Source organism: Ranitomeya variabilis, chromosome 7 (assembly GCF_051348905.1).
Source record: "Ranitomeya variabilis isolate aRanVar5 chromosome 7, aRanVar5.hap1, whole genome shotgun sequence".
In the NCBI taxonomy this organism is placed as follows: domain Eukaryota; kingdom Metazoa; phylum Chordata; class Amphibia; order Anura; family Dendrobatidae; genus Ranitomeya; species Ranitomeya variabilis.
In genome coordinates this window covers 24,942,463-24,969,923 of record NC_135238.1, presented here as the reverse complement: position 1 = coordinate 24,969,923, position 27,461 = coordinate 24,942,463, and the positions used below count along the sequence as shown (strand labels likewise).

The window sequence follows — 27,461 nt, the reverse complement described above, 5'->3', positions numbered from 1 at the left end:
TCGTTCTGAAATAATGTTTTGGTTTTTTTTTGCACTACTTCTTCTAGCATGGTGGTCCCCTTTAAGTTTTATTTAGGCAGGACTGAACCGCCCCTTTAATGGGCTCTTGGACTCCCACCAATCACTAATACGAAGAGGCAGCACATTGACTTTTGCCAACCCCTTGCATAATGATACAGGAACTACCCTTTAAGGCTACACTTTTAAAGTACTTTTTTATTTATTTATTTTTTTTCCAGAAACAGCGCCACTTGAGTCCGTAGGTCGTGTCTGGTATTGCAACTCATGCCCATTTTAATTAATAGGGCTGATCTGCAATTCCAAACACAGTCTATGGATAAAGAGTGGCGCTGTTTCTGGGGAAAAAAAAAAAAAGTTGACCCTTTTTCCTAATTCCTCACCACCCTTTTGCCTGTTGAAGTTCCCGGGTGGCCGGAGCAGACTTCTCGCTGTACCATAAGTGAGGACAATGGCTGCCTTTAATGATTATTCTGTGAATCACATCCCTTCCAAATTGTCATTGCGAGATGCAGAAGTGGCGCCGCAATCATCTGTGATAACAGAGAGACTCTCGGTGACAGAATTATATTTAGAAATGTAATTACAGGAGGAAGCGAGCGATCCCACCGCTGCCACCCTTAAGGGCATCACATTACCGGGACCCATGGAAGGAATTCGCCAGAAATAAGAATTCTCCTCTCCCCTTGACAGATCCTTGTTAATCTTGACCTTTGTAAATGTCATTAAATGTATGTGATCCGGGTATATATAATGCACACAATGTATTGTCCTGTGTCACAGAGGAGTCCGTGTATGTCACATATCACACTGTGTACAGGGCAGGCGCAGCCCAGCGACAACGTCCGCTACTTTATAATATGCTTTAAGCAATAGTGCCTTTCAAGTTTCATATTCTTTGCTGTCAATGAATGAAAATATTCTTGTTGACATTCTGAGCGAAAAACATCACATAACCTAGTCACCGCACTGCTGACAGTTTGTTACACTGTATCAGCTGTTTAGCTGTTGCTAAAAAACATACAACATCCTCAATATGCATTATTCAAACACTGGGACATCACTGTGTGCATTATCCTGTACTGTGACATCACTGTGTGTATTATCCCTGTACTGTGACATCACCGTGTGCTTTATCCCTGTACTGTGACATCACCGTGTGCATTATCCCTGTACTGTGACATCACTGTGTGTATTATCCCTGTACTGTGACATCACTGTGTGTATTATCCCTGTACTGTGACATCACTGTGTGTATTATCCCTGTACTGTGACATCACTGTGTGTATTATCCCTGTACTGTGACATCACCGTGTGCTTTATCCCTGTACTGTGACATCACCGTGTGTATTATCCCTGTACTGTGACATCACTGTGTATTATCCCTGTACTGTGACATCACTGTGTGCATTATCCCTGTACTGTGACATCACTGTGTGTATTATCCCTGTACTGTGACATCACTGTGTGTATTATCCCTGTACTGTGACATCACCGTGTGTATTATCCCTGTACTGTGACATCACCGTGTGTATTATCCCTGTACTGTGACATCACTGTGTGTATTATCCCTGTACTGTGACATCACCGTGTGTATTATCCCTGTACTGTGACATCACTGTGTTTATTATCCCTGTACTGTGACATCACCGTGTGCATTATCCCTGTACTGTGACATCACTGTGTGTATTATCCCTGTACTGTGGCATCACTGTGTGTATTATCCCTGTACTGTGACATCACTGTGTGTATTATCCCTGTACTGTGGCATCACTGTGTATTATCCCTGTACTGTGACATCACTGTGTTTATTATCCCTGTACTGTGACATCACTGTGTATTATCCCTGTACTGTGACATCACTGTGTGTATTATCCCTGTACTGTGACATCACTGTGTGTATTATCCCTGTACTGTGACATCACTGTGTATTATCCCTGTACTGTGACATCACTGTGTGTATTATCCCTGTACTGTGACATCACTGTGTGTATTATCCCTGCCCTGTACTGTGACATCACTGTGTGTATTATCCCTGTACTGTGACATCACTGTGTGCATTATCCCTGTACTGTGACATCACTGTGTATTATCTCTGTACTGTGACATCACTGTGTGTATTATCCCTGTACTGTGACATCACTGTGTGCATTATCCCTGTACTGTGACATCACTGTGTGTATTATCTCTGTACTGTGACATCACTGTGTATTATCCCTGTACTGTGACATCACTGTGTGCATTATCCCTGTACTGCGACATCACCGTGTGTATTATCCCTGTACTGTGACATCACCGTGTGTATTATCCCTGTACTGTGACATCACTGTGTGCATTATCCCTGTACTGTGGCATCACTGTGTGTATTATCCCTGTACTGTGACATCACTGTGTGTATTATCCCCGTACTGTGACATCACCGTGTGTATTATCTATGTACTGTGACATCACTGTGTGTATTATCCCTGTACTGTGACATCACTGTGTGTATTATCCCTGTACTGTGACATCACTGTGTGTATTATCCCTGTACTGTGACATCACTGTGTGTATTATCCCTGAACTGTGGCATCACTGTGTGTATTATCCCTGTACTGTGGCATCACTGTGTGTATTATCCCTGTACTGTGACATCACTGTGTGTATTATCCCTGAACTGTGGCATTACTGTGTGTATTATCCCTGCACTGTGGCATCACTGTGTGTATTATCCCTGTACTGTGACATCACTGTGTGCATTATCCCTGTACTGTGACATCACTGTGTGTATTATCCCTGTACTGTGACATCACTGAGTATTATCCCTGTACTGTGACATCACTGTGTGTATTATCTATGTACTGTGACATCACTGTGTGTATTATCCCTGTACTGTGACATCACAGTGTGCATTATCCCTGTACTGTGACATCTCTGTGTGTATTATCCCTGTACTGTGACATCACTGTGTGTATTATCCCTGTACTGTGACATCACTGTGTGTATTATCCCCGTACTGTGACATCACCGTGTGTATTATCTATGTACTGTGACATCACTGTGTGTATTATCCCTGTACTGTGACATCACTGTGTGTATTATCCCTGTACTGTGACATCACTGTGTGTATTATCCCTGTACTGTGACATCACTGTGTGTATTATCCCTGAACTGTGGCATCACTGTGTGTATTATCCCTGTACTGTGGCATCACTGTGTGTATTATCCCTGTACTGTGACATCACTGTGTGTATTATCCCTGAACTGTGGCATTACTGTGTGTATTATCCCTGCACTGTGGCATCACTGTGTGTATTATCCCTGTACTGTGACATCACTGTGTGCATTATCCCTGTACTGTGACATCACTGTGTGTATTATCCCTGTACTGTGACATCACTGTGTGTATTATCTATGTACTGTGACATCACTGTGTGTATTATCCCTGTACTGTGACATCACAGTGTGCATTATCCCTGTACTGTGACATCTCTGTGTGTATTATCCCTGTACTGTGACATCACAGTGTGTATTATCCCTGTACTGTGACATCATTGTGTGTATTATCCCTGTACTGTGACATCACTGTACTGTGACATCACTGTGTGTATTATCCCTGTACTGTGACATCACTGTGTGTATTATTTTTGTGCTGCAAACACTGAAAATAATAAAAGCAATAAATAAAATAATTTTGTAAGAAATGTCATTTTTTAACAACAGTTAAGCAGTTCTTGATTCTTCCCCAGCTGTCACTATCCTCATTTCCACCATTGTAGTCTTTTCATTTGAGAGGGAGGAAGTATTTAACGAGAATGACGCAAATATGCAAGTGTTGTTTTACATTTCTTCGCTGGAGAGGGGGTTGAGGTGACCACAATAGCCACATTATAAAGCTGTTATTTACATGTAAAAATAACAAATTAATGTTTGCAATGAAAGTCAGCTTAAAATGGACTCTAAGTTCGAATGTTTTCAATATCTGCTCAAAGTTGAACAAGCGTGCAATCCATTTCATATCACCATTTTCAGATCCAAAATGCTACACTAAGTGTGCCACTAGAGGGAGCTTAGGAGCTCACTGCATACTATGCTCAGTGTATTCACAATGCGCAGTGAGCTCCCTCTGGTGGTGGCTGCAGGTAGTCAACATGTTATCTTTTAGATCCATATCTATACAGAGGATTTGGTGCTCTGTATCAGGAAAACAGAGCCCCAACCATGATAAAGATATATTAGCAAAATAATCGTCATAAAATGTTTAACCTATGGGATAAAAAAAGAATGCACCTTCAATTATAGCTTTTTTAACGGCATGCTAAATTGGAAAACGAACATCTGCAATTCTTAGGGTTCGCCGTGAATACAGTTTTATAAAAATCCGCATCGCTGCATTTCCATTCTCCTCACTCTCTCATATTGTGACTAAGCAATGAAATTAATTATTATTCCATCGATCGATATCCCCTTATTGATCGATTCAGCGCATAACATTTGATTTGGAAAAGCAGAAGAAATTTTGAAAACGGAAATGTTTAATTATTTACGTGATCAAATTGTGCGTATAACGCACAGATCATCCTGAAGATTAAAGAGAACATGTTCTGCTCGGATTCTGAGGCATTTAGGGTGTTTCTAGCCTTGGACGCTGCCTTTATATTAGAATGATCACTACTGATCGGCCGTGGAGCCGAGCAGTAAGTGTTTGCTTTCTCTGCAGCTCCCCCGCAGGAGAAAAGAGGAATTACACCATTCATTAGAATGTCCATGTAAGAGACACTGGGTCCTCCAGATTAAAAGACTCTCAATATAGCAGCTTTCCACTCTAACTAAAGATAATACTACCTCTTATAGCCCACATAATACCACCATATAGTGCTAAGATAATACTGTCATATACAGCCCACATAATATCACAGTGTTAAAATAATACTTTTTATATAAGGCCACATAATGCCACCATATGGTGTTAAGATAATACTGTCATATACAGCCCACATAATAGTGTCAAAATAATACTTTTTATATAAGGCCACATAATGCCACCATATGGTGCTACGATAATACAGCCATATAGCACCATGAAGTGCCAAGTCATGATAGTATTACCGCATACAGGCCACATAATACTACCGTATAGTTGCAGGATAATATTGCCATATACAGTACTTAGAATTGAGAGTCCTCAGTGGTTGATACCTTATACAGTACAGCACACATAATACCACTTTATAGTACTAATATTCATACTGCTTTTTACAACCTATATAATACTATCCATATAGTGCCAAGATCATACAGCCATATACAGCCAACATAATACAATCATATTGTATCAAAATAATACTAAAATACATTGTCTAATACCGTAATATAGTTCCAGGATAATACTGACAGAAAATACACCATATAGTGCCAAAATAATATCCCATCACCATACAGTGCCAAGATAAAACTGCCGCATATAACCCAGATAATGCTGCCACACAGTGCTCAACTGAAATACAGTATTAAAATACCACTTTTCATAGTACTGCCATATAGTTCCCTACTTAATAATACAAATAATACCACCTTTCACCATTAAATAATGCAAACTTGGTGCTAAGATAGCACTGTGATCTATAAGCCCACATAAAACCGCCATATAGTGCCATGATAATACGGGTATATATAGCCCATATAATACCGCCATATAGTACCGGCACAATATTGCCATATATCACTAACATATTACCATATAGTGCCAAAATAATACTGCCATATGCAGCCCACATAATCCCCATACAGTATCATGCTGAGACTGTCAAATAGAGCCCGTATAATACCACCATATAGTATCAAAATAATACTTCCATACGCAGCCCACATAATTCCACTGAATAACCCAAATAATAGCACCACATAGTGCCAAAATAATACTGCTATATACAGTTCACGTATTCACTATACAGTCTCGATAATACTATCATATGTAGAACACATAATGCCGCCATATAGTGCTCAATAAATATACAGTGTTGAAATCCAAAATAAATAAATCCTTCTTTTAATAATGCTGCCATATAGTTCTGAACTCGATTCACAAATACCACCGGACACCAGTAAAACTGTCTCCGTGGATTGAGCAATGGAGCAGTTTGCCACCTAGAACCTGCCCTGCGGTCAACATTATTGATGCAACATGGCGGTTTTTATGACTGAGAGGAGCCATACCTGCAGTTTGCTCGGTCCGCGAGGTCAGTGATTTCTTTCTGGTCCATAATAGAACTTTTTTTTTTTTTCTGGAATTTATGGAAGAAATCTAAAGTGCCCAGATACGGTATACTGTAAGGAAAGCCCCAGAAATACCAGGCGGTGATTGTGCAATTCTTTATAACAGGCTTGAATGCCCCCCGGTAGCCCAAGGCTTTCAGAGAAGACAACGTTCAGCTCAGCAATCTGGAATGATTTCCCAGGAGTTTTATCTCTATGAGCGCTGAATAATATGGAATATCGGTCTCTGGCGGATACTTTTTCTTTCTGGATGACGTACATCTTTCTAACCCCATACTATAAATAACCATCCTTATAGCATTTGAAGGCTTTCCGATACAAAGTTCCAAATCTCCTGCGTAGACCAAGCGCTGAAATGATAAAATCCTTGCTACCTGCAGTCACCACTAGGGGGAGCTTACTGCATACATTGAACTCAATAATAAAACTGTACGCAGTAAGCTCCTGAGCTCCCTCTGGTGGTGACCGCAGGAAGATCAAAAAAATTCCATGTGAAAAAAAAAAAGGCAAGAAAAATATTATTAGATGCAGAATTTCGATCGCGGGTTGGATTTAGGCTAACTTTTGTGGGCCTCCTACCGATATATATAGGGGAGTTACTTAGCATATAAGGGACATTCTCATACAATGTATGACATTATGGGGGATTATTCCGCTGCTTTGGGCTAATAATAATAATAATTTTATTTATATAGCGCCAACATATTCCGCAGCTCAGGGCTACATCTGGTTATGGCGGAGAAGAAACATCTATCCCTCCTAGGAGCCATTAACCCCGTAGTTTCCATGGCCGGGAAGAGAAAGGTCACTGATTTCTGGGAAACGCTAAGAGGTTTGGAATGGAAGACATTGATTTTTCCCAATGATACGATGAAGTTTTCTTTCTTCCGGGAACGCATTATTCCGGGGAGGGGGAGATGACGGACAGGCGGCGGCGGCTCTGGACATCTCAGCCAGATGCAATATTCCAAAGTCTTCTCCGATTTCACAATTATCAGACAATTATCCCGCACGCAGGCTCCGCTATGAAACAATAGGAGGATTTTTTTTCCATATTTTTTCTTTATTTCTTTTTTTTTTTGGCCAGGAGTGAAGCTGGCAGCTGCCGGCCCCAGGCACCATATTTCCATTTTAACGCCATCATAAACAGTAATGCCATTAGATTGCTGTAATGTTTTCTACAAATAAAGATGATAATGAGGATAGTAATAACGCGGGGGGTAATTAGCGCAGGCCGACTAACCATGACTAAACCCAACTTGTATGGCAGGGCGCCGCCGTCAGAGCGAGTGGTCCTACAGGACACCAGATATGGGCTCGTAGGCACGGGGACCACTAGGACCGGACCTGGGGGACCACAGTGCAAGGAAAGGAGGCAGGAGCTAATACGGGGGTCCACAGCTGAATACGGGGTCCACAGCTGTATGTGGGGCAAGAACTAATCTGAGGGTCCACAGCTGATTATGGGGCAGAAGTGAATATGAGGGTCCACAGCTGAAGATGGGGCAGGAGGTAATATGAGGGTCCACAGCTGATTGTGGGGCAGGAGATAATATGAGGGTCCACAGCTGATTATGGGGCAGGAGATAATATGAGGGTCCACAGCTGATTGTGGGGCAGGAGGTAATATGAGGGTCCACAGCTGATTATGGGGCAGAAGTGAATATGAGGGTCCACAGCTGAAGATGGGGACAAGGGAATATGAGGGTAAACAGCTGATTATGGGGCAGGAGATAATATGAGGGTCCACAGCTGATTGTGGGGCAGAAGTGAATATGAGGGTCTACAGCTGATTATGGGGCAGGAGTGAGCGAATATGAGGGTCTACAGCTGAAGATGGGGCAGTAGGTAATATGAGGGTCCACAGCTGATTGTGGGGCAGGAGGTAATATGAGGGTCCACAGCTGATTGTGGGGCAGGAGGTAATATGAGGGTCCACAGCTGATTGTGGGGCAGGAGATAATATGAGGGTCCACAGCTGATTATGGGGCAGGAGATAATATGAGGGTCCACAGCTGATTGTGGGGCAGGAGGTAATATGAGGGTCCACAGCTGATTGTGGGGCAGGAGGTAATATGAGGGTCCACAGCTGATTGTGGGGCAGGAGGTAATATGAGGGTCCACAGCTGATTGTGGGGCAGGAGATAATATGAGGGTCCACAGCTGATTATGGGGCAGGAGATAATATGAGGGTCTACAGCTGATTATGGGGCAGAAGTGAGCGAATATGAGGGTCCACAGCTGAAGATGGGGACAAGGGAATATGAAAGTAAACAGCTGAATGTGTGGCAGGAGGTAATATGAGGGTCCACAGCTGAATGTGTGGCAGGAGGTAATATGAGGGTCCACAGCTGATTGTGGGGCAGGAGGTAATATGAGGGTCCACAGCTGATTGTGGGGCAGAAGTGAATATGAGGGTCAAGAGATCCAAGATAAAAGGAGTTAGGTCCCCAGGAGCTGGTCTGAAGGACCAAGGTTGAATATAGGGGCCCTGGGAGGTGATCTTTGGGACCACAGCTGAATAGGGGTGTCCTAAGGAAATTAGATGGGGGACCATAACTGATTAAGGAGGCATTAGGAACTTATTTGTGCATCCTAGCTGGATTACGAGGCTCTCATTGTTGACTTGAGGGACCCCAAGATAAATGATAGTAGTCCCTAGGAGCTGATTAGAAGGGCCACAGATAAATAGAAGGGACCTGGGAGTTGATCGTAGGGACCACAGATGAATGGAGGGACCTCAGGAGTTGGTCATAGGGACCAGAGCTGAATAGGGGTCATCAGCTCCAGTCTAAGGGACCACCGCTAAATGGAGGAACCTAAGAGCTCATGCAGGAGACCATAAATGTATGTCGAGCTCTGAGAACTAATCTAGGAGACCACAGACTCTACAAGCTGATCTGAGGGTCTCCAACATAGGTGGAGTGCCCAAGAACTGATGTGAGGGGACAAGGCTGATGGGGATGGGGGGTATTGTTTAGCTAATGTTGCTGATCTCTCAGCTGTTCCCCTGCCGACAATGCCTGATAACAGGGAACAATAGGTTCCAAAGCACTACAAATGGTGAGAAGACCAGGTTCTGACTTCAGCACCACGGATAGCTCCTCTCGCCTACTTTGCATGGCGGTTTGTTCGGAGTCTAATAAAGCCAGCGACAAGTTCTCAGCTGATGAAGACACCATGGGATTAAAACCCACAGCTGTGGGATCGTATAGGGAGACGGGGACGTTCTGCGGCCCGGATTATGGCCGTTGTCTGCAGGCTGATTGAACATGGCGAGCGCGGCCTGCAAACCTCCAGCTGTAAGGCCACAATTATCAGCCGCTCATAGGGTCAAGTCAACGGGGTCGAGCGACTTTACGCGACCTTCTACGGTTACATCGGTCAGAAAGCCATACAGGGTTTATAGGGCTGGCCGCAGATCTAGGTGATGTCACATTACTGGAAAGGTCGCACCCCAGACAGACATCCAGCGCCGGTGGCTGACTGATGACTTAATGCTGACATATTACGTCCTGTCTGCCGCAGTCTGAGAAAATAATCCTGACTGCACGGCTGAGCCTTAATCTCACACGTAGCACACTGACCTCCCGGCCGTGTCCACGAGGAATTAGCAAAGACCATGGATGATTAATGTAAAAAAAAAAAAATCAGGGGGAATCTACTAAAGGCTTTTACACTATTTTCCTGGTGTAAAAGAAAATTGAAATTTTTTGCCAAAATATTTTTGCACAGAAGTTTGCAACTTTTTTTGCGCTTTTCCTGCAGATAAAAAAAAAAAAAATTGCGGCAACAAATTTACTATAATTTACGCCAGAAATTATAGAAAAATAATCATTTTGTTTTGTGGGTAAAAACGCACTAATCCTATTAGAATTGTGCTCCCCCTTCCATGATGTCGGCGGAGCACCGGGACCTTGTAGGATCGGTTAGATTCGGCAGGATTCCCTCCTTTAAAAGCTAATTTTGAGGTCTGATCATGATTACTGCAAACTGGGTATTTAACCTACAAGTATGAAGCGCCAGGAATAATCGGGTCAACTTCAAAGTCGTGCATGTGAGCCAATGTCAAGAACATGACCTGGAGGAGAAGCCTGCTCATGGCTATCTCCCTATGCCACGACGCCCTCTACTGCTTGTCCTAGGGAAGTACAACAACAGAGAGATGAGAAAACTCTCTGTTACAGCAGAGGCAGAGCTGCCAAAAAATACTAAATGGAGGGGTCTAGTTCTCTAAAATGCTGATTTTTTTTATTTTTACCAAGGTCCTAAAGGATGAATATCCCATCTGTGATCAATAGGATATAGTGCATGCTGCGCTTTAAAAAGGTGTTGGTATATTGCAAGGACGTGCTATGACGCAATGATCGGTGGGGGTCTGACCTCTGGGGGTCCCATTAATCCTGAGAATAAAGGGGTTGCAATGCTGATTTAGTTCTGCATGTCCCCATTCATTTCCATGTAGCTGTGCTGCAGTTCCCCGCAAAGTGGGTGACCGAAAAAACCGAAGAGGATACAGAACTCCCCCGGCATTGTGGTCCTTTCATTCTCAAGCTTGGTGACCCCTAAAGAACATAAAGTGATGGGGTAACCTGTAAGATGATAGTAAAGAGTTATAAGGCTACATTTTAGGGTCAGGGTATTGCAGACACAATTTCCGAAACCCATTTGCATGGGACCTCATAATCATGGGGGTCCGGTTTTAAATTGACCCTAAATTGCATGAAATTGACCTTTCATACTGGTGGTCACCCAACTTTCCAGAGAACGGAAAAACCTGGGGCGAGACATTATACAACTTTTGGAGGACATGCTCAGTAGGGTATATTTGGTGGAATGGCACAGCATGTACTGAACATACTGATTTTATAGCAATTATCCAGCAGACAACAGTTCTATAAAACAGCCGTGTCCTGACGTCCGGGGCCCCCGCCGATCCTGAGAATGAAGGGGCCGCAGCGCTGCTCCAGTGTCTCTGCGCAGCTGTATGGCTGGAGGCATCGCTTTCCAGGAAAAAGTGATGAAGGGGACACAGCGCTGCAACCCCTTTCTTTTCATGATCTGTGGGGGTCTGAACAAATGATTAGCGATGGCAGATAACACTGATTATAGCTTTAGTGAAGGGGCGCCATATTGCATTTCTTCTAGGACAGTATAAGGAGTCCTACAGAGGCACCAGTGTACATGGGTGCTTGATAATATAGACCCTAGAAGCCCCCCATACACACAAACCAGCCACATGCATATGGTAATAGGCACCCAGGACTCACACGCACCCAGGGCTCACAGGCACCCAGGGCTCACACGCACCCAGGACTCACAGGCACCCAGGGCTCACAGGCACCCAGGACTCACAGGCACCCAGGACTCACAGACACCCAGGACTCACAGGCACCCAGGGCTCACAGACACCCAGGACTCACAGGCACCCAGGACTCACAGACACCCAGGACTCACAGGCACCCAGGGCTCACAGGCACCCAGGGCTCACAGGCACCCAGGGCTCACAGGCACACAGGGCTCACAGGCACACAGGGCTCACAGGCACACAGGGCTCACAGGCACACAGGGCTCACAGGCACACAGGGCTCACAGGCACACAGGGCTCACAGGCACACAGGACTCACAGGCACCCAGGACTCACAGGCACCCAGGACTCACAGGCACCCAGGACGCACCCAGGACTCACCCAGGACTCACAGGCACCCAGGACTCCCAGGCACCCAGGGCTCACAGGCACACAGGGCTCACAGGCACCCAGGACTCACAGGCACCCAGGACTCACAGGCACCCAGGACTCACAGGCACCCAGGACTCACAGGCACCCAGGACTCACAGGCACCCAGGACTCACAGGCACCCAGGACTCACCCAGGACTCCCAGGCACCCAGGACTCCCAGGGCTCACAGGCACACAGGGCTCACAGGCACACAGGGCTCACAGGCACCCAGGGCTCACAGGCACCCAGGACTCACAGGCACCCAGGGCTCACAGGCACCCAGGGCTCACAGGCACACAGGGCTCACAGGCACCCAGGGCTCACAGGCACCCAGGGCTCACAGGCACCCAGGGCTCACAGACACCCAGGACTCACAGGCACCCAGGACTCACAGGCACCCAGGGCTCACAGGCACCCAGGGCTCACAGGCACCCAGGACTCACAGGCACCCAGGGCTCACAGGCACACAGGGCTCACAGGCACCCAGGGCTCACAGGCACCCAGGGCTCACAGGCACCCAGGGCTCACAGGCACCCAGGACTCACAGGCACCCAGAATTGATTTCCTTTTTATTAGCGTGCATGGTTTCCATTAATCTGAGGTGAACGTTTAACCCTCCGACGTCAGCAGTAACCCAATATAAAATCCCTGCTGGCCTCAGCTGTAGTTAATGTTATATGGATTGAAATCTCCCAGATCTGGGCCCGCGGTCTGGATATTTGTGTTAGAATTAGTGGTACTGCCGGCAGGTCTGGACGTCTCTTTGTAACCACACAAATCCATCAGGAAGGTAAAGCAATGGCCGCAGACCTTCTCAGAAGTGTAATTACTGCAGGAGGGACGGGCACGGAGCGCCGAGATGGGAAAGGAAAGTGGACAAAAGATGATGGGAGTGTGAGACGGCCAGAGATACAAATAATACATGTTACACTGATGTGTATGTGTTACGGGTACATGTACTACTACCCCACATGTGTACGGGTACATCTACTACTACCCCACATGTGTACGGGTACATCTACTACTACCCCACATGTGTACGGGTACATCTACTACTACCCCACATGTGTGCGGGTACATCTACTACTACCCCACATGTGTGCGGGTACATCTACTACTACCCCACATGTGTATGGGTACATGTACTACTACCCCACATGTGTACGGGTACATGTACTACTACCCCACATGTGTACGGGTACATGTACTACTACTCCACTTGTGTACGGGTACATGTACTACTACTCCACGTGTGTACGGGTACATGTACTACTACTCCACGTGTGTACGGGTACATGTACTACTACTCCACATGTGTACGGGTACATCTACTACTACCCCACATGTGTACAGGTACATCTACTACTACTCCACTTGTGTACGGGTACATGTACTACTACTCCACATGTGTACGGGTACATCTACTACTACCCCACATGTGTACAGGTACATCTACTACTACTCCACTTGTGTACGGGTACATCTACTACTACCCCACATGTGTACGGGTACATCTACTACTACTCCACATGTATACGGGTACATCTACTACTACTCCACATGTGTACGGGTACATCTACTACTACCCCACATGTGTACGGGTACATCTACTACTACCCCACATGTGTACGGGTACATCTACTACTACCCAACATACAGAAGAGTGGGATGCTAGTTTACCCTGTGGTTCACTAGCAAAACTACAACTCCCAGCATTTCCTGACAGTTGCAGGTAGTGGAACAAAATATGACCTGAAACCCCCAAACACTTCTGCTACGAACATGTCATAGGTATTGGGAAAGAAAGGACTAAGAAATCACTCAGGAAAACTGGTGTAACGTAATGAGAAAGGCAGATGCATCTAGATAGATAGATAAATAATACATAGATGACAGATAGATGATAGATAATGATAGATATATAATAGATAGATAATAGATAGATGATATATAGATAAATAATAGATAGATAATGATAGATGATAGATAATATAGATATATAATGGATAGATAATAGATATAGACAGTCTTTTGTTCTCTGTTATCAGCCATCTCAGGGCAGAAGCTGGGTGGTTTTGCTATTGGGATGAGTTATGGGAAGAACAGATAAATCCCAGCTCGGTGATCAGCACTTTCTCACGTGCCCCCGGCCCCCCAGACAGGTTATGTACAGAGGTGCGGATGGCGTCACGTTTCGGCTGCCATGGCGGGTGCGACGCTTCTTACTCTTCTCTGTTCCTTTCTCTCTTTTCAGCATTTGCTCCTTCCGATTTATAACAATATCCACCCGTGGTGACGGACGGTGGGAGATTACTTCTGGGGGCGACGCTCGGTCTATGTGCCCATGACAGTGTATGTGAAGAGGGGCGAGAGGACGAGCACCTGATGTGACAGGAGGGAGGGCGCCTGCCAGCACAGAAGATATTTTTAGGGTAAGAGAACAAGAATCTCCAGGTGAGAGGAATGAAAACAAGAAGGCGGCAGGAGGAGAGGGAACAAGTCTGGGAAGACAGTATTTTTAGGATGTCTCGTGCCTTGGTAGCGCACCCAAAAATGAATAACATCTGACATTTGTAATAAAAGACATTCGACCCCTAAGGCCATGACAGAGAGGCGAAAGTTATCACACTCCAGGCTAAAAACGGGAAAAACTTATATTAATTAAATCAAACCATCACACGTTATGGAGAGAAAATCATCCAGGACCCAGAATTCATTGCTCTCTCCATTAGCATACATTTTTTAAAGAGATATTACACGTTCTCTAGATAATGTGTAATAAGTTATACTTTTTAAGTATCAGTGTCTCATGTTTTTTTTTTTTCCAAGATCTCTGCTTGCGGTCATCCAATAGGAACCTTGATTGTTTGCTCACCAATCCCCGGGATCACACACAGCAGCGCTCAGTATGGAGGGTCACCGCTATAAACTGTATATGAGGCTGGCACTCTATGTCTGGGGGTGCTAAGATATTGTATGGACTCATATAAAATTAGGTTGGCACCGTAATAAAACTTTACCAAATTCCGCAATCAGTCAGGTGTGGGCAGAATTAAGGAACTGGCACTGCCCACGTGAAATAGGGTAATAAAAGGAATTAGCTTATAGGTTAGCGATGGCAAAAAAAACTGTAAAAGAAGAATATTTTCATCTTTCCGCCATACATTGCTCATGCCATGTAAAGTGACCTTGTGTCGCCTGGCACACCTTACCAGCCCGGGTACTTATACCATGCAATGCCCACTCTCACCTTGTGCTTGGCAGCTGCTGCAGAGCTTTCCGATGGAAGCAGATGAAGCAGAAGGACTCCATGAGCCGGCTGGGTGAGACAACATGAAGGATCCCCGGGCTGGGGTTGGCACACCTGGTGTCGACTCTTTAGAGTTTCTCTGGCACCTACCAGGGCACAAGATGCCAAGTCTGCAAGAAAAATGAGAAGGACATAGAAAGTCTTGAGGACGGAGTACGACTCCTATCAGGCAGCCTGGAGTACGAGGATACGATGACTTTCTTAGTCTCTTCTTTCGCGAGATGACCAGAGAAAAGCAATAGTCGATGGCTGAAGGAGTTTATGGAGCGATGCTCTGCAGGCGTTAAAGAGGCAGATCTCCTCTAATGGGTCTCCTTAGACGATGACAATGATGGAAACAGGCAGGTTTAATTGATTGATGCTCTGCAGAACGAAAGGGATGGATGCTCTGCAGGAGGCGTCCTGTGAATGAAGCCTGTGCTGATGACTGGATGTCCTAGGGGCTTTCATCTCGCAATTTGTGTCTTAGTCCCCCAGGACCGGGGCTGCATGTGGCAGATTTGACCCAAGCTGCGGAGAGAGCTGCCATCACACCGCCACGCACACACTTGTGTACACACACAGAGGGGTGTGCGAGCAGCCTGCCGGCGGTAACAGACACAGCCTGGTATAAATAGCTCATGCTACCAATTCTGCCAGGGTAACCCTTTGTAATCCGTCACAGCGACAGCGCGGATACATACCGCCGTACGCTGGGGACCTGCAGTGTGCCACTAATCACGAACGGGATGGAGGGAAGGATAGATTATTTGTGAAATAGAAAAGAAAATATATGGTTTCTAATTATTTTAAAAACATAAATCTGAAAATTGTGTTGTGCATTTGTATTCAGCCCCCCTAAATAATATCCTGAGTGACCAATTGCCCCCAGAACGCACATAATTAGTACATTGAGTCCTCCTGGGGGTAATGCATTCTCAGTATAACTACAGTCGTTCTGTGAAGGTCTCAGAGGTTTATTGAGAACATTGGGGATCAAAGAACATCATGAAAACCAAGGAGCTCACCAGACAGGTCCAGGATAAAGTTGTGGAGAAAAGTAAAGCCGGGTTAGGTTATAAAAAAATAGCCCAAGCTCTGAACTTCTCAAGGAGCACTGCTCAATCCATCAGCCAAAAATGGAGGGAGTACGACACAACTGTAAACCTACCAAGACATGGCTGTCCACCTAAACTGACATCCAAGCAAGGAGAACACTAATTAGAGAAGCAGCCAAGAGGCCCATGGTCAGTGTGGAGGAGCTGCAGAGATCCACAGCTCAGGAGGGTGAATCTGTTAACAGGACAAATATTAGTCGTAGACTCCACAAATCTGGCCTTTATGGAAGAGTGGCAAGAAGAAAGACATTTTTGAAAGAAATCCTTAAGATGTTTGCTATTTCCGAAACGCCACGTAAGGCTACGTTCACACATTGAATTTTTGATGCGTTTTTTTAATGCAAAGTTTAAGCTGTCTCTTGTGCATGTTGATAAAGTTTAGTGGCCCAAAAAAGCCTGATCTAACTTCCTTAGGTTGTTAGCTTTTTTTGCACCAAAAACACAGTAAAAACTGATGCCTGCATTCTTGCACTTACCCATCGTTTCCTATAGGCGAGGAAACGCTGCAAATACAGTGGGGCAAAAAAGTATTTAGTCATTCAGCAATAGTGCAAGTTCCACCACTTAAAAAGATGAGAGGCGTCTGTAATTTACATCATAGTTAGACCTCAACTATGGGAGACAAACTGAGAAAAAAAAATCCAGAAAATCACATTGTCTGTTTTTTTTGTCATTTTATTTGCATTTTATGGTGGAAAATAAGTATTTGGTCAGAAACAAACAATCAAGATTTCTGGCTCTCACAGACCTGTAACTTCTTCTTTAAGAGTCTCCTCTTTCCTCCACTCATTACCTGTAGTAATGGCACCTGTTTAAACTTGTTATCAGTATAAAAAGACACCTGTGCACACCCTCAAACAGTCTGACTCCAAACTCCACTATGGTGAAGACCAAAGAGCTGTCAAAGGACACCAGAAACAAAATTGTAGCCCTGCACCAGGCTGGGAAGACTGAATCTGCAATAGCCAACCAGCTTGGAGTGAAGAAATTAACAGTGGGAGCAATAATTAGAAAATGGAAGACATACAAGACCACTGATAATCTCCCTCGATCTGGGGCTCCACGCAAAATCCCACCCCGTGGGGTCAGAATGATCACAAGAACGGTGAGCAAAAATCCCAGAACCACGCGGGGGGACCTAGTGAATGAACTGCAGAGAGCTGGGACCAATGTAACAAGGCCTACCATAAGTAACACACTACGCCACCATGGACTCAGATCCTGCAGTGCCAGACGTGTCCCACTGCTTAAGCCAGTACATGTCCGGGCCCGTCTGAAGTTTGCTAGAGAGCATTTGGATGATCCAGAGGAGTTTTGGGAGAATGGTCCTATGGTCTGATGAAACCAAACTGGAACTGTTTGGTAGAAACACAACTTGTCGTGTTTGGAGGAAAAAGAATACTGAGTTGCATCCATCAAACACCATACCTACTGTAAAGCATGGTGGTGGAAACATCATGCTTTGGGGCTGTTTCTCCACAAAGGGGCCAGGACGACTGATACGGGTACATGAAAGAATGAATGGGGCCATGTATCGTGAGATTTTGAGTGCAAACCTCCTTCTATCAGCAAGGGCATTGAAGATGAAACGTGGCTGGGTCTTTCAACATGACAATGATCCAAAGCACACCGCCAGGGCAACGAAGGAGTGGCTTCGTAAGAAGCATTTCAAGGTCCTGGAGTGGCCTAGCCAGTCTCCAGATCTCAACCCTATAGAAAACCTTTGGAGGGAGTTGAAAGTCCGTGTTGCCAAGCGAAAAGCCAAAAACATCACTGCTCTAGAGGAGATCTGCATGGAGGAATGGGCCAAAATACCAACAACAGTGTGTGGCAACCTTGTGAAGACTTACAGAAAACGTTTGACCTCTGTCATTGCCAACAAAGGATATATTACAAAGTATTGAGATGAAATTTTGTTTCTGACCAAATACTTATTTTCCACCATAAAATGCAAATAAAATGATAAAAAAACAGACAATGTGATTTTCTGGATTTTTTTTTCTCAGTTTGTCTCCCATAGTTGAGGTCTACCTATGATGTAAATTACAGACGCCTCTCATCTTTTTAAGTGGTGGAACTTGCACTATTGCTGACTGACTAAATACTTTTTTGCCCCACTGTATGCTGAAGAAATGACAGGATTCAGTTTTAAAAAACACAGCAGTTTTCCATATCAGTCAGGAAACTAAAACCAAGGTGTGTGAAGCTGAAAATTTGCATAAAAAAAAAGCTGCAAAAAAAAAACGCTGCAAAAACGCAACTTGTGAACATAGCCTTAGGGATACAGTGAGCATGTGGAAGAAGGGCTCCCGTCAGATGAGACCAAAGGAGAACTTTTTCTGTAAAAAAAAGCCAAAGGTAGATTAACAAAATACTAAAAATTATTTTTTTTTTGGAGCAAAACAGTAACAATGCAGCGACATGACAAGAATCTACATAACTAATCACATGGTAAATAGTAATAAGTCAAATGTATGTGTGACATAGCCAAGATGATGGTCTATAAAATGACGGCAGTCTCACATTAGAAGAAGTGGATGATGAGATATGGGGCCTGAAAGTCAGAAGTTCACAACATTGTTATCCTTTTGCTCATCGGTGTCTGTGGATCCATCAGTTCATACAGTGCTGCTTATTTCTTTTGTTGGTAGATAGATAGTTTATATATTCTGTTTGTAAACAAGTCTTTTTTCTGTTCCTATCAATTCCCTTCTTCCATTATCACAGGACATTCAGACGTCTGCTCTGACGGAATGCTGAAAGGCTGCAGCTGATCAGTAGCCACTGATTGACTGCAGCGGTCACATGGTGTAACAATGACTTGCAATAGATATCCCAGATACTAATAATAATAATAAGACAGAAGCAATGTCAGGATGTGTGAATGTTCTGTGAAAAAAAGGTTAATGTCAGGAAGTAGTTAACAGAGATAATATTACAAAGCAGGGCAGTGTCGAAACTTTTGACCCACATTTTTCTGCTGCTGAAAACGTCACTTTTTGGGTGATATATTTTAATTTCACAAAAACCCCTTTAAATTTCATGTGGGTCCGATCCTATAGATTATGTAAATGACTACAGCGACCGGTCGTGATTTCAATATCCCTGCAGTGACACCACTGGCCAAATAAGGTATTACACCTTGTCCCAATTAAATGTATGGACTGTCTGTGGAATGCATGGACAGAGAGGAGAATTGCTCCAGGAAGCCACTTTTTCAGCGGCTAATTAATGGACACGAGAACTGAGCGTCCCTCGCCTTTTTAAAGAAGAACCATCCCTAATTTGATATGGCTTCACTAAATCAGCAACTCCTTTAAGAGTCCATGGTAAAGGTTTGGTTTTCAATCGACCTCTCTAAAAAGTGAATAGAGACATAGCTATATAGTGAATACAGGGGTTGTTGTTATACCCAGATGCTATGGGGGCCCAAAAAGGACTCTATGAATAGACCAGCAATAGTTGGGGGCCATGTTGGCGATTTTACATTGGGGCCCACAAGTTCAAGTTATCCACTGGAGGTAAAGGGTTAAAAGTACTGGCATTTTCCAGGCTCCTGTCACCAGAGGAGGTTACTAGGATGATGCACTTTCCATTGATAATGTGAATTATTAATCAGTTTATCTTTGGGTTTTTATTTTCCTGGATGAGAAAATCAATTCATATTCATTTAGAGCTAATTGCCATAATGTAGACAGATTAATCAACTTGTACCTGTTCATTACTTGTTGCCTTTTTTATACGGATTACCTTAGTAAAAAGGTACTCCGATGCATAAAAGGTCCCACCTCTAGTTTAGAGGGGTTCCCCACATTTGAACATAATATATATTTTTTTTTTTTTCTTTTTACTTAAATGCATGCATGAAAAAATGTCCAGTCTGCCTTCTGTGCTGCACTGTCTATTGCTGGCTGCAGAATGAGTTACCTGAGATTCTATCAGTGAGCTCTTTCTGACACGAAATTTGGAACTTTTATTTGACTTTTTCCAGCTCATCTCAGCTGATTTATAGCCACAAACCACAACAAAGTTGAATGTGCAGGGAAACAAATGAACTGTAAAAGCCAAACAAGGCAACAGTTTTCATTAAATCAAATTTTTAAGTGAAAATAAAGTTTTACAACACAGCACGAGAGCCCCGGGGAGAGAAGTGCCGACACTACGGAAACCGCGCAGGCACGGGAGGGGAGTAAAGACTTTATTATTTTATCAGGGCCAAACATTTTGATCAAGAAGGGGTTGTCCTAGTAGTGGACAACCCCTTTCAGCTTCCACTTGGAGACTCCAAGGAAAGCTTCATAAACCAGTGCCAGATCCACTTCACTCTCTCATCTTTTCCCTTCGAACCAGACCACAATTGCGTTTGTGGTCTCTCAGCTGTCTGGACGAACCCCGGCTTGCACGAACCCCATTTGAGAACATGGCGGTCCCGAGACTCGTGACACTGGGAAATATTCTGGGCAGTATTTGAGGAACCTGGCCGCACCACACCTTGTCCCCGCTGACTCTAAGACAGGTCACGGATGCCGTGTCTCAGTATGTCTTACACGTCCGCACACAGAAAGCGGAGATGGCCTAGAATAGAGGCCCTGGTGGCGACCTTCTGCCAGGCTCAGCGCAGTCGCGTTAAGGCTGAATTGGCCGACATAGATCTATACCATCCTCCCTGGATGCCCTTATACACCTCGCTACTTGGATTGATCTCCGTTTCCAAGGGAAAGCTCTGGAACAGGCTCAAGTATCTTCTCTTTTTTGGGGAACCTCCCAGGTTGGTGCCAACCTTTCAGTACTCCTTGTTGTCGCAAGCGCCACCTCCTGCTATAAAGCCGATGCAAGTAGAGTGAGCCAAACTCTCAGCACAAGAGCAACATCTAAGATATTGTACCCAATGAAGCCCGGAGAACCCCAGCTTCTAGGGTTAGTCAGAGAGTTGACCCTAGGTAACAGATTGCTCTCAAAAACTGGAAACCAAAGTTACCCTGTCCTGGCAGAAGTCCAACCATGCGGCTGCTCATCTGGATTCCAGTTCCGCGGCAACTTCATCTTGTCTCTATCCTTCGATATGACTAATTCAGAGTAGGAACCAGAACATATCTCTTAACCACCTAGGGTTGGGCAAGCGGCTTCTGTCATTCAAAGTGACATTCCTCTTATTAAAACTTTTGTTCCATCAGCTAGGAGGAGGAGAAGTCTGTGGGGAAACCGAATCCAAGCTGGTCAGCCATATGGGCATAGGCAAGTCCTCCAGTAACAAGCCTATTGAGTGCCGTCTGCCTCTGTCGGTATCTCCTGTCCCTGTGGTTCCGTCAGTTGTGTTTGAAGTAGAGGACTTTAGCTGTGCAGAGAGTTCTGGGGAGGCTGCCAAAAACATCTGCGCCCCTGCCATTTTTGAGAAGAGGTTCTGTCGGACTGGCCGAAAAAGGGTGGAGTACTGTCACGGCGTTAACTTACATGCGTTTCCCATCACCATGCTACTTATTGCGTTCGCCACTCTGCCTGGAAGCCACACTGAATCCATGCAGCACTTCCAACTCTTCTGCAAATCTCTGATGTCTCTACATCGCTAAAAGGGAACAGCCAGATACTGCAGGAATTTAACCATGCTGTGTCCTGCTGTAATCTGATACCTCAGTGAATGAGTCCTTTGTATCATCTTCAGCAAGACTGATTTTAGCAGTTTTTCACAGTGAATGATGACTTCAGGAGTCAGGGGGAGGAAAAGAAGTGGCTCATAAGTGGAGGAGGAAGCATTATACTCTACACAAAGAACACCATGTCACGGCGGAAACTCTAATGTGTCCCTGCCGCTGTGCTACTTACTGCATTCACAACTCTGCCTAGCCGCCGTGCTGAGTCTATGCAGCACTTCCAACTCTGCTGCATATCCCTTATGTCTGCACATGACTATAGGATGGTACGGCCAAATCTTGCAGGAATCTAACCCTGCAGGGTTTGTATTTCCCAGCCAATCACCATCCACCAGGTGCTATATTAGGCAGCGTCGCCCTCCACACCTTTGCCTAAGCTTGTTTATACCTCCCGTTACTGACCCTGTTTGTCTTCTTGACTTGTCCGTTCTCTTCGCTCCTGACCTCAGCTTTGTATCTTGAACCTGTGTTGCCTGCCCCAACCCCAGACTCGGACTACGCTTCTGCCTCGCCCCTCTGTAACTCGCATACCTTGCTCTGACTCGTGGGTCAGCTGCTACAGGCCTGGACACCTCCCTGGAGTGGCATCTGGTGGCTATCCTAAGGCCCAAGCCTATCCACACCATCAGAGGCGCTAGTGAACACCAGGCAGCCACTTAGGCCCCTCCAGGGTAAGTCCGTCCTGTGTCGCAGTGGGTCCACACCCACCAGCGTTCAATACTATAACCCCCAATATGGCCAGACAATTTATTATAATCAGTATACAATTCTATTATCTTCTATACATAAAGCACAACATTACCACAAATAATACAACCTGATTAAATGGTATACACAGAAGACGAAAGCCTCCAACATTACCTGACCACTATCCTATAAATTCAAAACTGCATCTTCCTACATTATTGGATGCGGATAATTAACTAATTTGAAACTTGTAGACCCCAAAGCAAAAGTTCTAAGAGGGCCCCCAATCATCACAAGACTTTAATAAGACCTTTTGGACACCGACATAATGCAACCCTACCATAGTATTTATAGTACATCACCACTACAACCCTTAAGATGACAGGAGGAGACATGACCACTGTACCGACCAATCAGATTACAGCTTTCATTTCTGAGATGCCCTTTTTGAAATGAGAACTGCAACGCCATTGGCCACTAAAGCCAACTTCTCCATGTTGTTCTTATAAATCCAACTCCTTCCTGCTTGGTTTTTCTATTTATGACGGACGTCCATAATCCCCAGCCACGTTTCTAAGAAAAATATTTTGTACCAATACTGTAGATATGAGGTCATTCACACTGATCGACTGTGGTGTATGTGGTAGACATTAATGTAATAAAAGGCAATCCAATCCATTAGCAGGAAGCTGGCGGGAGGATGATGGGGGAGTTAGAGGTCAGACCTCCTCCCCTCCTCTGTGTACAAGGATATGTACGGCTATATATAGGCCATGAAGGACTGAGGAGTCACGAGATAATCAATACTGTCTGCGAGTAACTCTGCTGTCCCACCGGAGACTGCTCATGGCTGCCGCTCCGGCCCATACACCTGATCTGTGACGCTCCTCCAAATCCAATAATTCTAAAGAAAGGCGAATGTTTGCTATAAAAATCCAGTCAGGCCTCTCTGTAATGGCGGCGTCGCCCATAGCAACCACCTCTAATCTGATGGTATAAAGGCCCAGTTCTACGTTTGTGGCAAAGCTAGGTGACAACCAACAAGATGTCTGTCAGGAAAGGAGGGTAACCATGCTTTCTTACACCCCTGAATGGCATTCGTGCCAACTCTCCATAAAATGGAGACATCGCAGGGCAAGTCACTCAGGCACCTCACAAATTTCCTATAAGTTATTACTCTGCAATATTTCCATAACTGCGACACCAAGACCCACCATCCTAAAAATCGTGCGCGTGACCAACGCTTCATATAACCGAGGGGACACAGGGTCTCCATTTTGGCGATTAGTGGTAATCACCGAGATCCAAAATGGAGGCTCACAGCTTGTTAATCGCATTTATGCGTAGCTGAACCTTTCAATTTCTTCAGAACAAATAACCAAGACTTATTTTTAATCCCTTTTTCAGGCCATGCCCCTTCTATAACCCTTCTTGCCCAAACCAGAAACAGATATAAATGAGACTTATGTGGTTGCTATGGGTAACGCCTCCATTTTGTTTCTACATTACAAACAGGCCTAGCAGCTGTCATCACCCATCCATTCTGGCGATTGTGAGGAGGACTGAACGTGGCCTCGGATTGGTGAAAAAGAGGTCGATGTTCGGGGATTTCACCGCTGAGACGTCACCTCCACAACAAAGGCGTGCGACCCATTTGGGTGGCGCTGTGGTTGCTCACATGTGCTACAATACTTTCAATCACCGGTATATCCTTGTAAGATTCTTGCGTCATCAAAAACAGCATTTGTCAAAAATCTGAAATATGAGATGGCTCTTTTCCCCAAAACAGCGCCATTTTTGACTGCAGGCTGCATTTGTTATTGCAGCAAAATATTCAAGTAAAAAAAACGGTAATACCTGGCACAACCCATGGATGAGAGTGGCGCTGTTTCTTAAAAAAAAATAAATAAATAAATGTTATATCTCTCTTTCCTAAGGGGAGCCTCACTTTTTTTCTGGTAGGACCACCCTGGGTCTGTAATTTGATAGCCAGTATAAGCGCAGGGTCTTCACAGGTAAGCATAGCCCGTTATGTGCACAAAGTAAAACTGACACCTAACGTGACAGGTTACTACAAGTCGAGAGGAAGTATTCGGAGATGTTCCTTAGGGCGAGATCTTGCCGCTTGCACAGTGGCAGCGCGTGGCACTCCTGTAATGATCAGACATAGAAGTGTTAGTGCCCAGTAATGTGGGTAAGACACATATATTACCGCACTGACGGAGACGTCACAAACAAACATTGATATACTCGATATTATTTGTTTCCCCCCTCGCAGGAGGCTTCTGTGCGAGTGCAAATCATGGAGGGAGAACGGTGCAAGAGCAAGATGTAACATGACAGTCCCCCCAGGACACTGCAAGAATGTCACATAGCTGAAGAAGCACAGCTGAAACCTCTCGTGTAGTCACAGAAATCAGCCCGGGCCCCGATTACACACAGCCGCCCTAATACACGGGTGTCAGAAAACACATCTGTAACATCAGGACACGGCCCCGTCCTCCTCCTAATACACAGGGATCAGGACAGGGCCCCGTCCTCCTCCTAATACACAGGGATCAGGACACGGCCCCGTCCTCCTCCTAATACACAGGGATCAGGACACGGCCCCGTCCTCCTCCTAATACACAGGGATCAGGACAGGGCCCCGTCCTCCTCCTAATACACAGGGATCAAAACAGGGCCCCGTCCTCCTCCTAATACACAGGGATCAGGACACGGCCCCGTCCTCCTCCTAATACACAGGGATCAGGACCCGGACCCGTCCTCCTCCTAATACACAGGGATCAGGACAGGGCCCCGTCCTCCTCCTAATACACAGGGATCAGGACAGGGCCCCGTCCTCCTCCTAATACGCAGGGATCAGGACAGGGCCCCGTCCTCCTCCTAATACGCAGGGATCAGGACAGGGCCCCGTCCTCCTCCTAATACGCAGGGATCGGGACAGGGCCCCGTCCTCCTCCTAATACGCAGGGATCGGGACACGGCCCCGTCCTCCTCCTAATACGCAGGGATCGGGACAGGGCCCCGTCCTCCTCCTAATACGCAGGGATCGGGACAGGGCCCCGTCCTCCTCCTAATACGCAGGGATCGGGACAGGGCCCCGTCCTCCTCCTAATACGCAGGGATCGGCACAGGGCCCCGTCCTCCTCCTAATACGCAGGGATCGGGACAGGGCCCCGTCCTCCTCCTAATACGCAGGGATCGGGACAGGGCCCCGTCCTCCTCCTAATACGCAGGGATCGGGACAGGGCCCCGTCCTCCTCCTAATACGCAGGGATCGGGACACGGCCCCGTCCTCCTCCTAATACGCAGGGATCGGGACACGGCCCCGTCCTCCTCCTAATACGCAGGGATCGGGACACGGCCCCGTCCTCCTCCTAATACGCAGGGATCGGGACACGGCCCCGTCCTCCTCCTAATACGCAGGGATCGGGACACGGCCCCGTCCTCCTCCTAATACGCAGGGATCGGGACACGGCCCCGTCCTCCTCCTAATACGCAGGGATCGGGACACGGCCCCGTCCTCCTCCTAATACGCAGGGATCGGGACACGGCCCCGTCCTCCTCCTAATACGCAGGGATCGGGACACGGCCCCGTCCTCCTCCTAATACGCAGGGATCGGGACACGGCCCCGTCCTCCTCCTAATATGCAGGGATCGGGACACGGCCCCGTCCTCCTCCTAATACGCAGGGATCGGGACACGGCCCCGTCCTCCTCCTAATACGCAGGGATCGGGACACGGCCCCGTCCTCCTCCTAATACGCAGGGATCGGGACACGGCCCCGTCCTCCTCCTAATACGCAGGGATCGGGACACGGCCCCGTCCTCCTCCTAATACGCAGGGATCAGGACACGGCCCCGTCCTCCTCCTAATACGCAGGGATCAGGACACGGCCCCGTCCTCCTCCTAATACGCAGGGATCAGGACACGGACCCGTCCTCCTCCTAATACGCAGGGATCAGGACACGGCCCCGTCCTCCTCCTAATACGCAGGGATCAGGACACGGCCCCATCCTCCTCCTAATACACAGCCATCAGGACACGGCCCCGTCCTCCTCCTAATACACAGGGATCAGGACACGGCCCCGTCCTCCTCCTAATACACAGCCATCAGGACACGGCCCCATCCTCCTCCTAATACACAGCCATCAGGACACGGCCCCGTCCTCCTCCTAATACACAGGGATCAGGACACGGCCCCGTCCTCCTCCTAATACACAGCCATCAGGATACGGCCCCGTCCTCCTCCTAATACACAGGGATCAGGACACGGCCCCGTCCTCCTCCTAATACGCAGGGATCAGGACACGGCCCCGTCCTCCTCCTAATACACAGGGATCAGGACACGGCCCCGTCCTCCTCCTAATACACAGCCATCAGGACACGGCCCCGTCCTCCTCCTAATACACAGCGATCAGGACACGGCCCCGTCCTCCTCCTAATACACAGGAATCAGGACACGGCCCCGTCCTCCTCCTAATACACAGGAATCAGGATATGACCACGTTTTACATTTGCCGCCATTCTATCAGACAACGCTTTACTAACATAACTGTCTATGCAAAGCTGTCAAGTCCCCAATTGCATCTGTTCCTCAACCAACATGGCGGCTAGAAGAGCACAACTACACGTCACGTGACATGGCCATTTCAGTTCCGAACTTTCTCTGTCTCTGCTGCCATTGGTCGGCTCCAGCAGCTAAGATGCGACATTCCCCTACC

At 46.2% G+C, this 27,461-nt stretch overlaps 1 protein-coding gene and 1 long non-coding RNA gene across 2 annotated transcripts in view; both read right to left on the bottom strand.

The window, feature by feature from the left end:
- Positions 1 to 15,864, bottom strand: part of SBK1 (SH3 domain binding kinase 1) — a 61,501-nt gene extending 45,637 nt beyond the window's left edge. The window contains exon 1 of the mRNA XM_077274579.1: positions 15,243 to 15,864. Coding sequence (XP_077130694.1) covers positions 15,243 to 15,304 — 62 coding nt within the window. The 5' untranslated portion in view covers positions 15,305 to 15,864. The remainder of the gene's footprint in view (positions 1 to 15,242) is intronic.
- Positions 15,865 to 18,780: 2,916 nt separating this feature from the next.
- On the bottom strand, positions 18,781 to 27,399 carry LOC143784683 (uncharacterized). The gene is made up of 3 exons (XR_013217870.1): positions 27,289 to 27,399; positions 24,683 to 24,885; positions 18,781 to 19,288 (listed from the first exon to the last, which is right to left on the bottom strand). It is a non-coding gene; the product is annotated as an uncharacterized LOC143784683 (long non-coding RNA).
- Between the last annotated feature and the right edge of the window lie 62 nt (positions 27,400 to 27,461).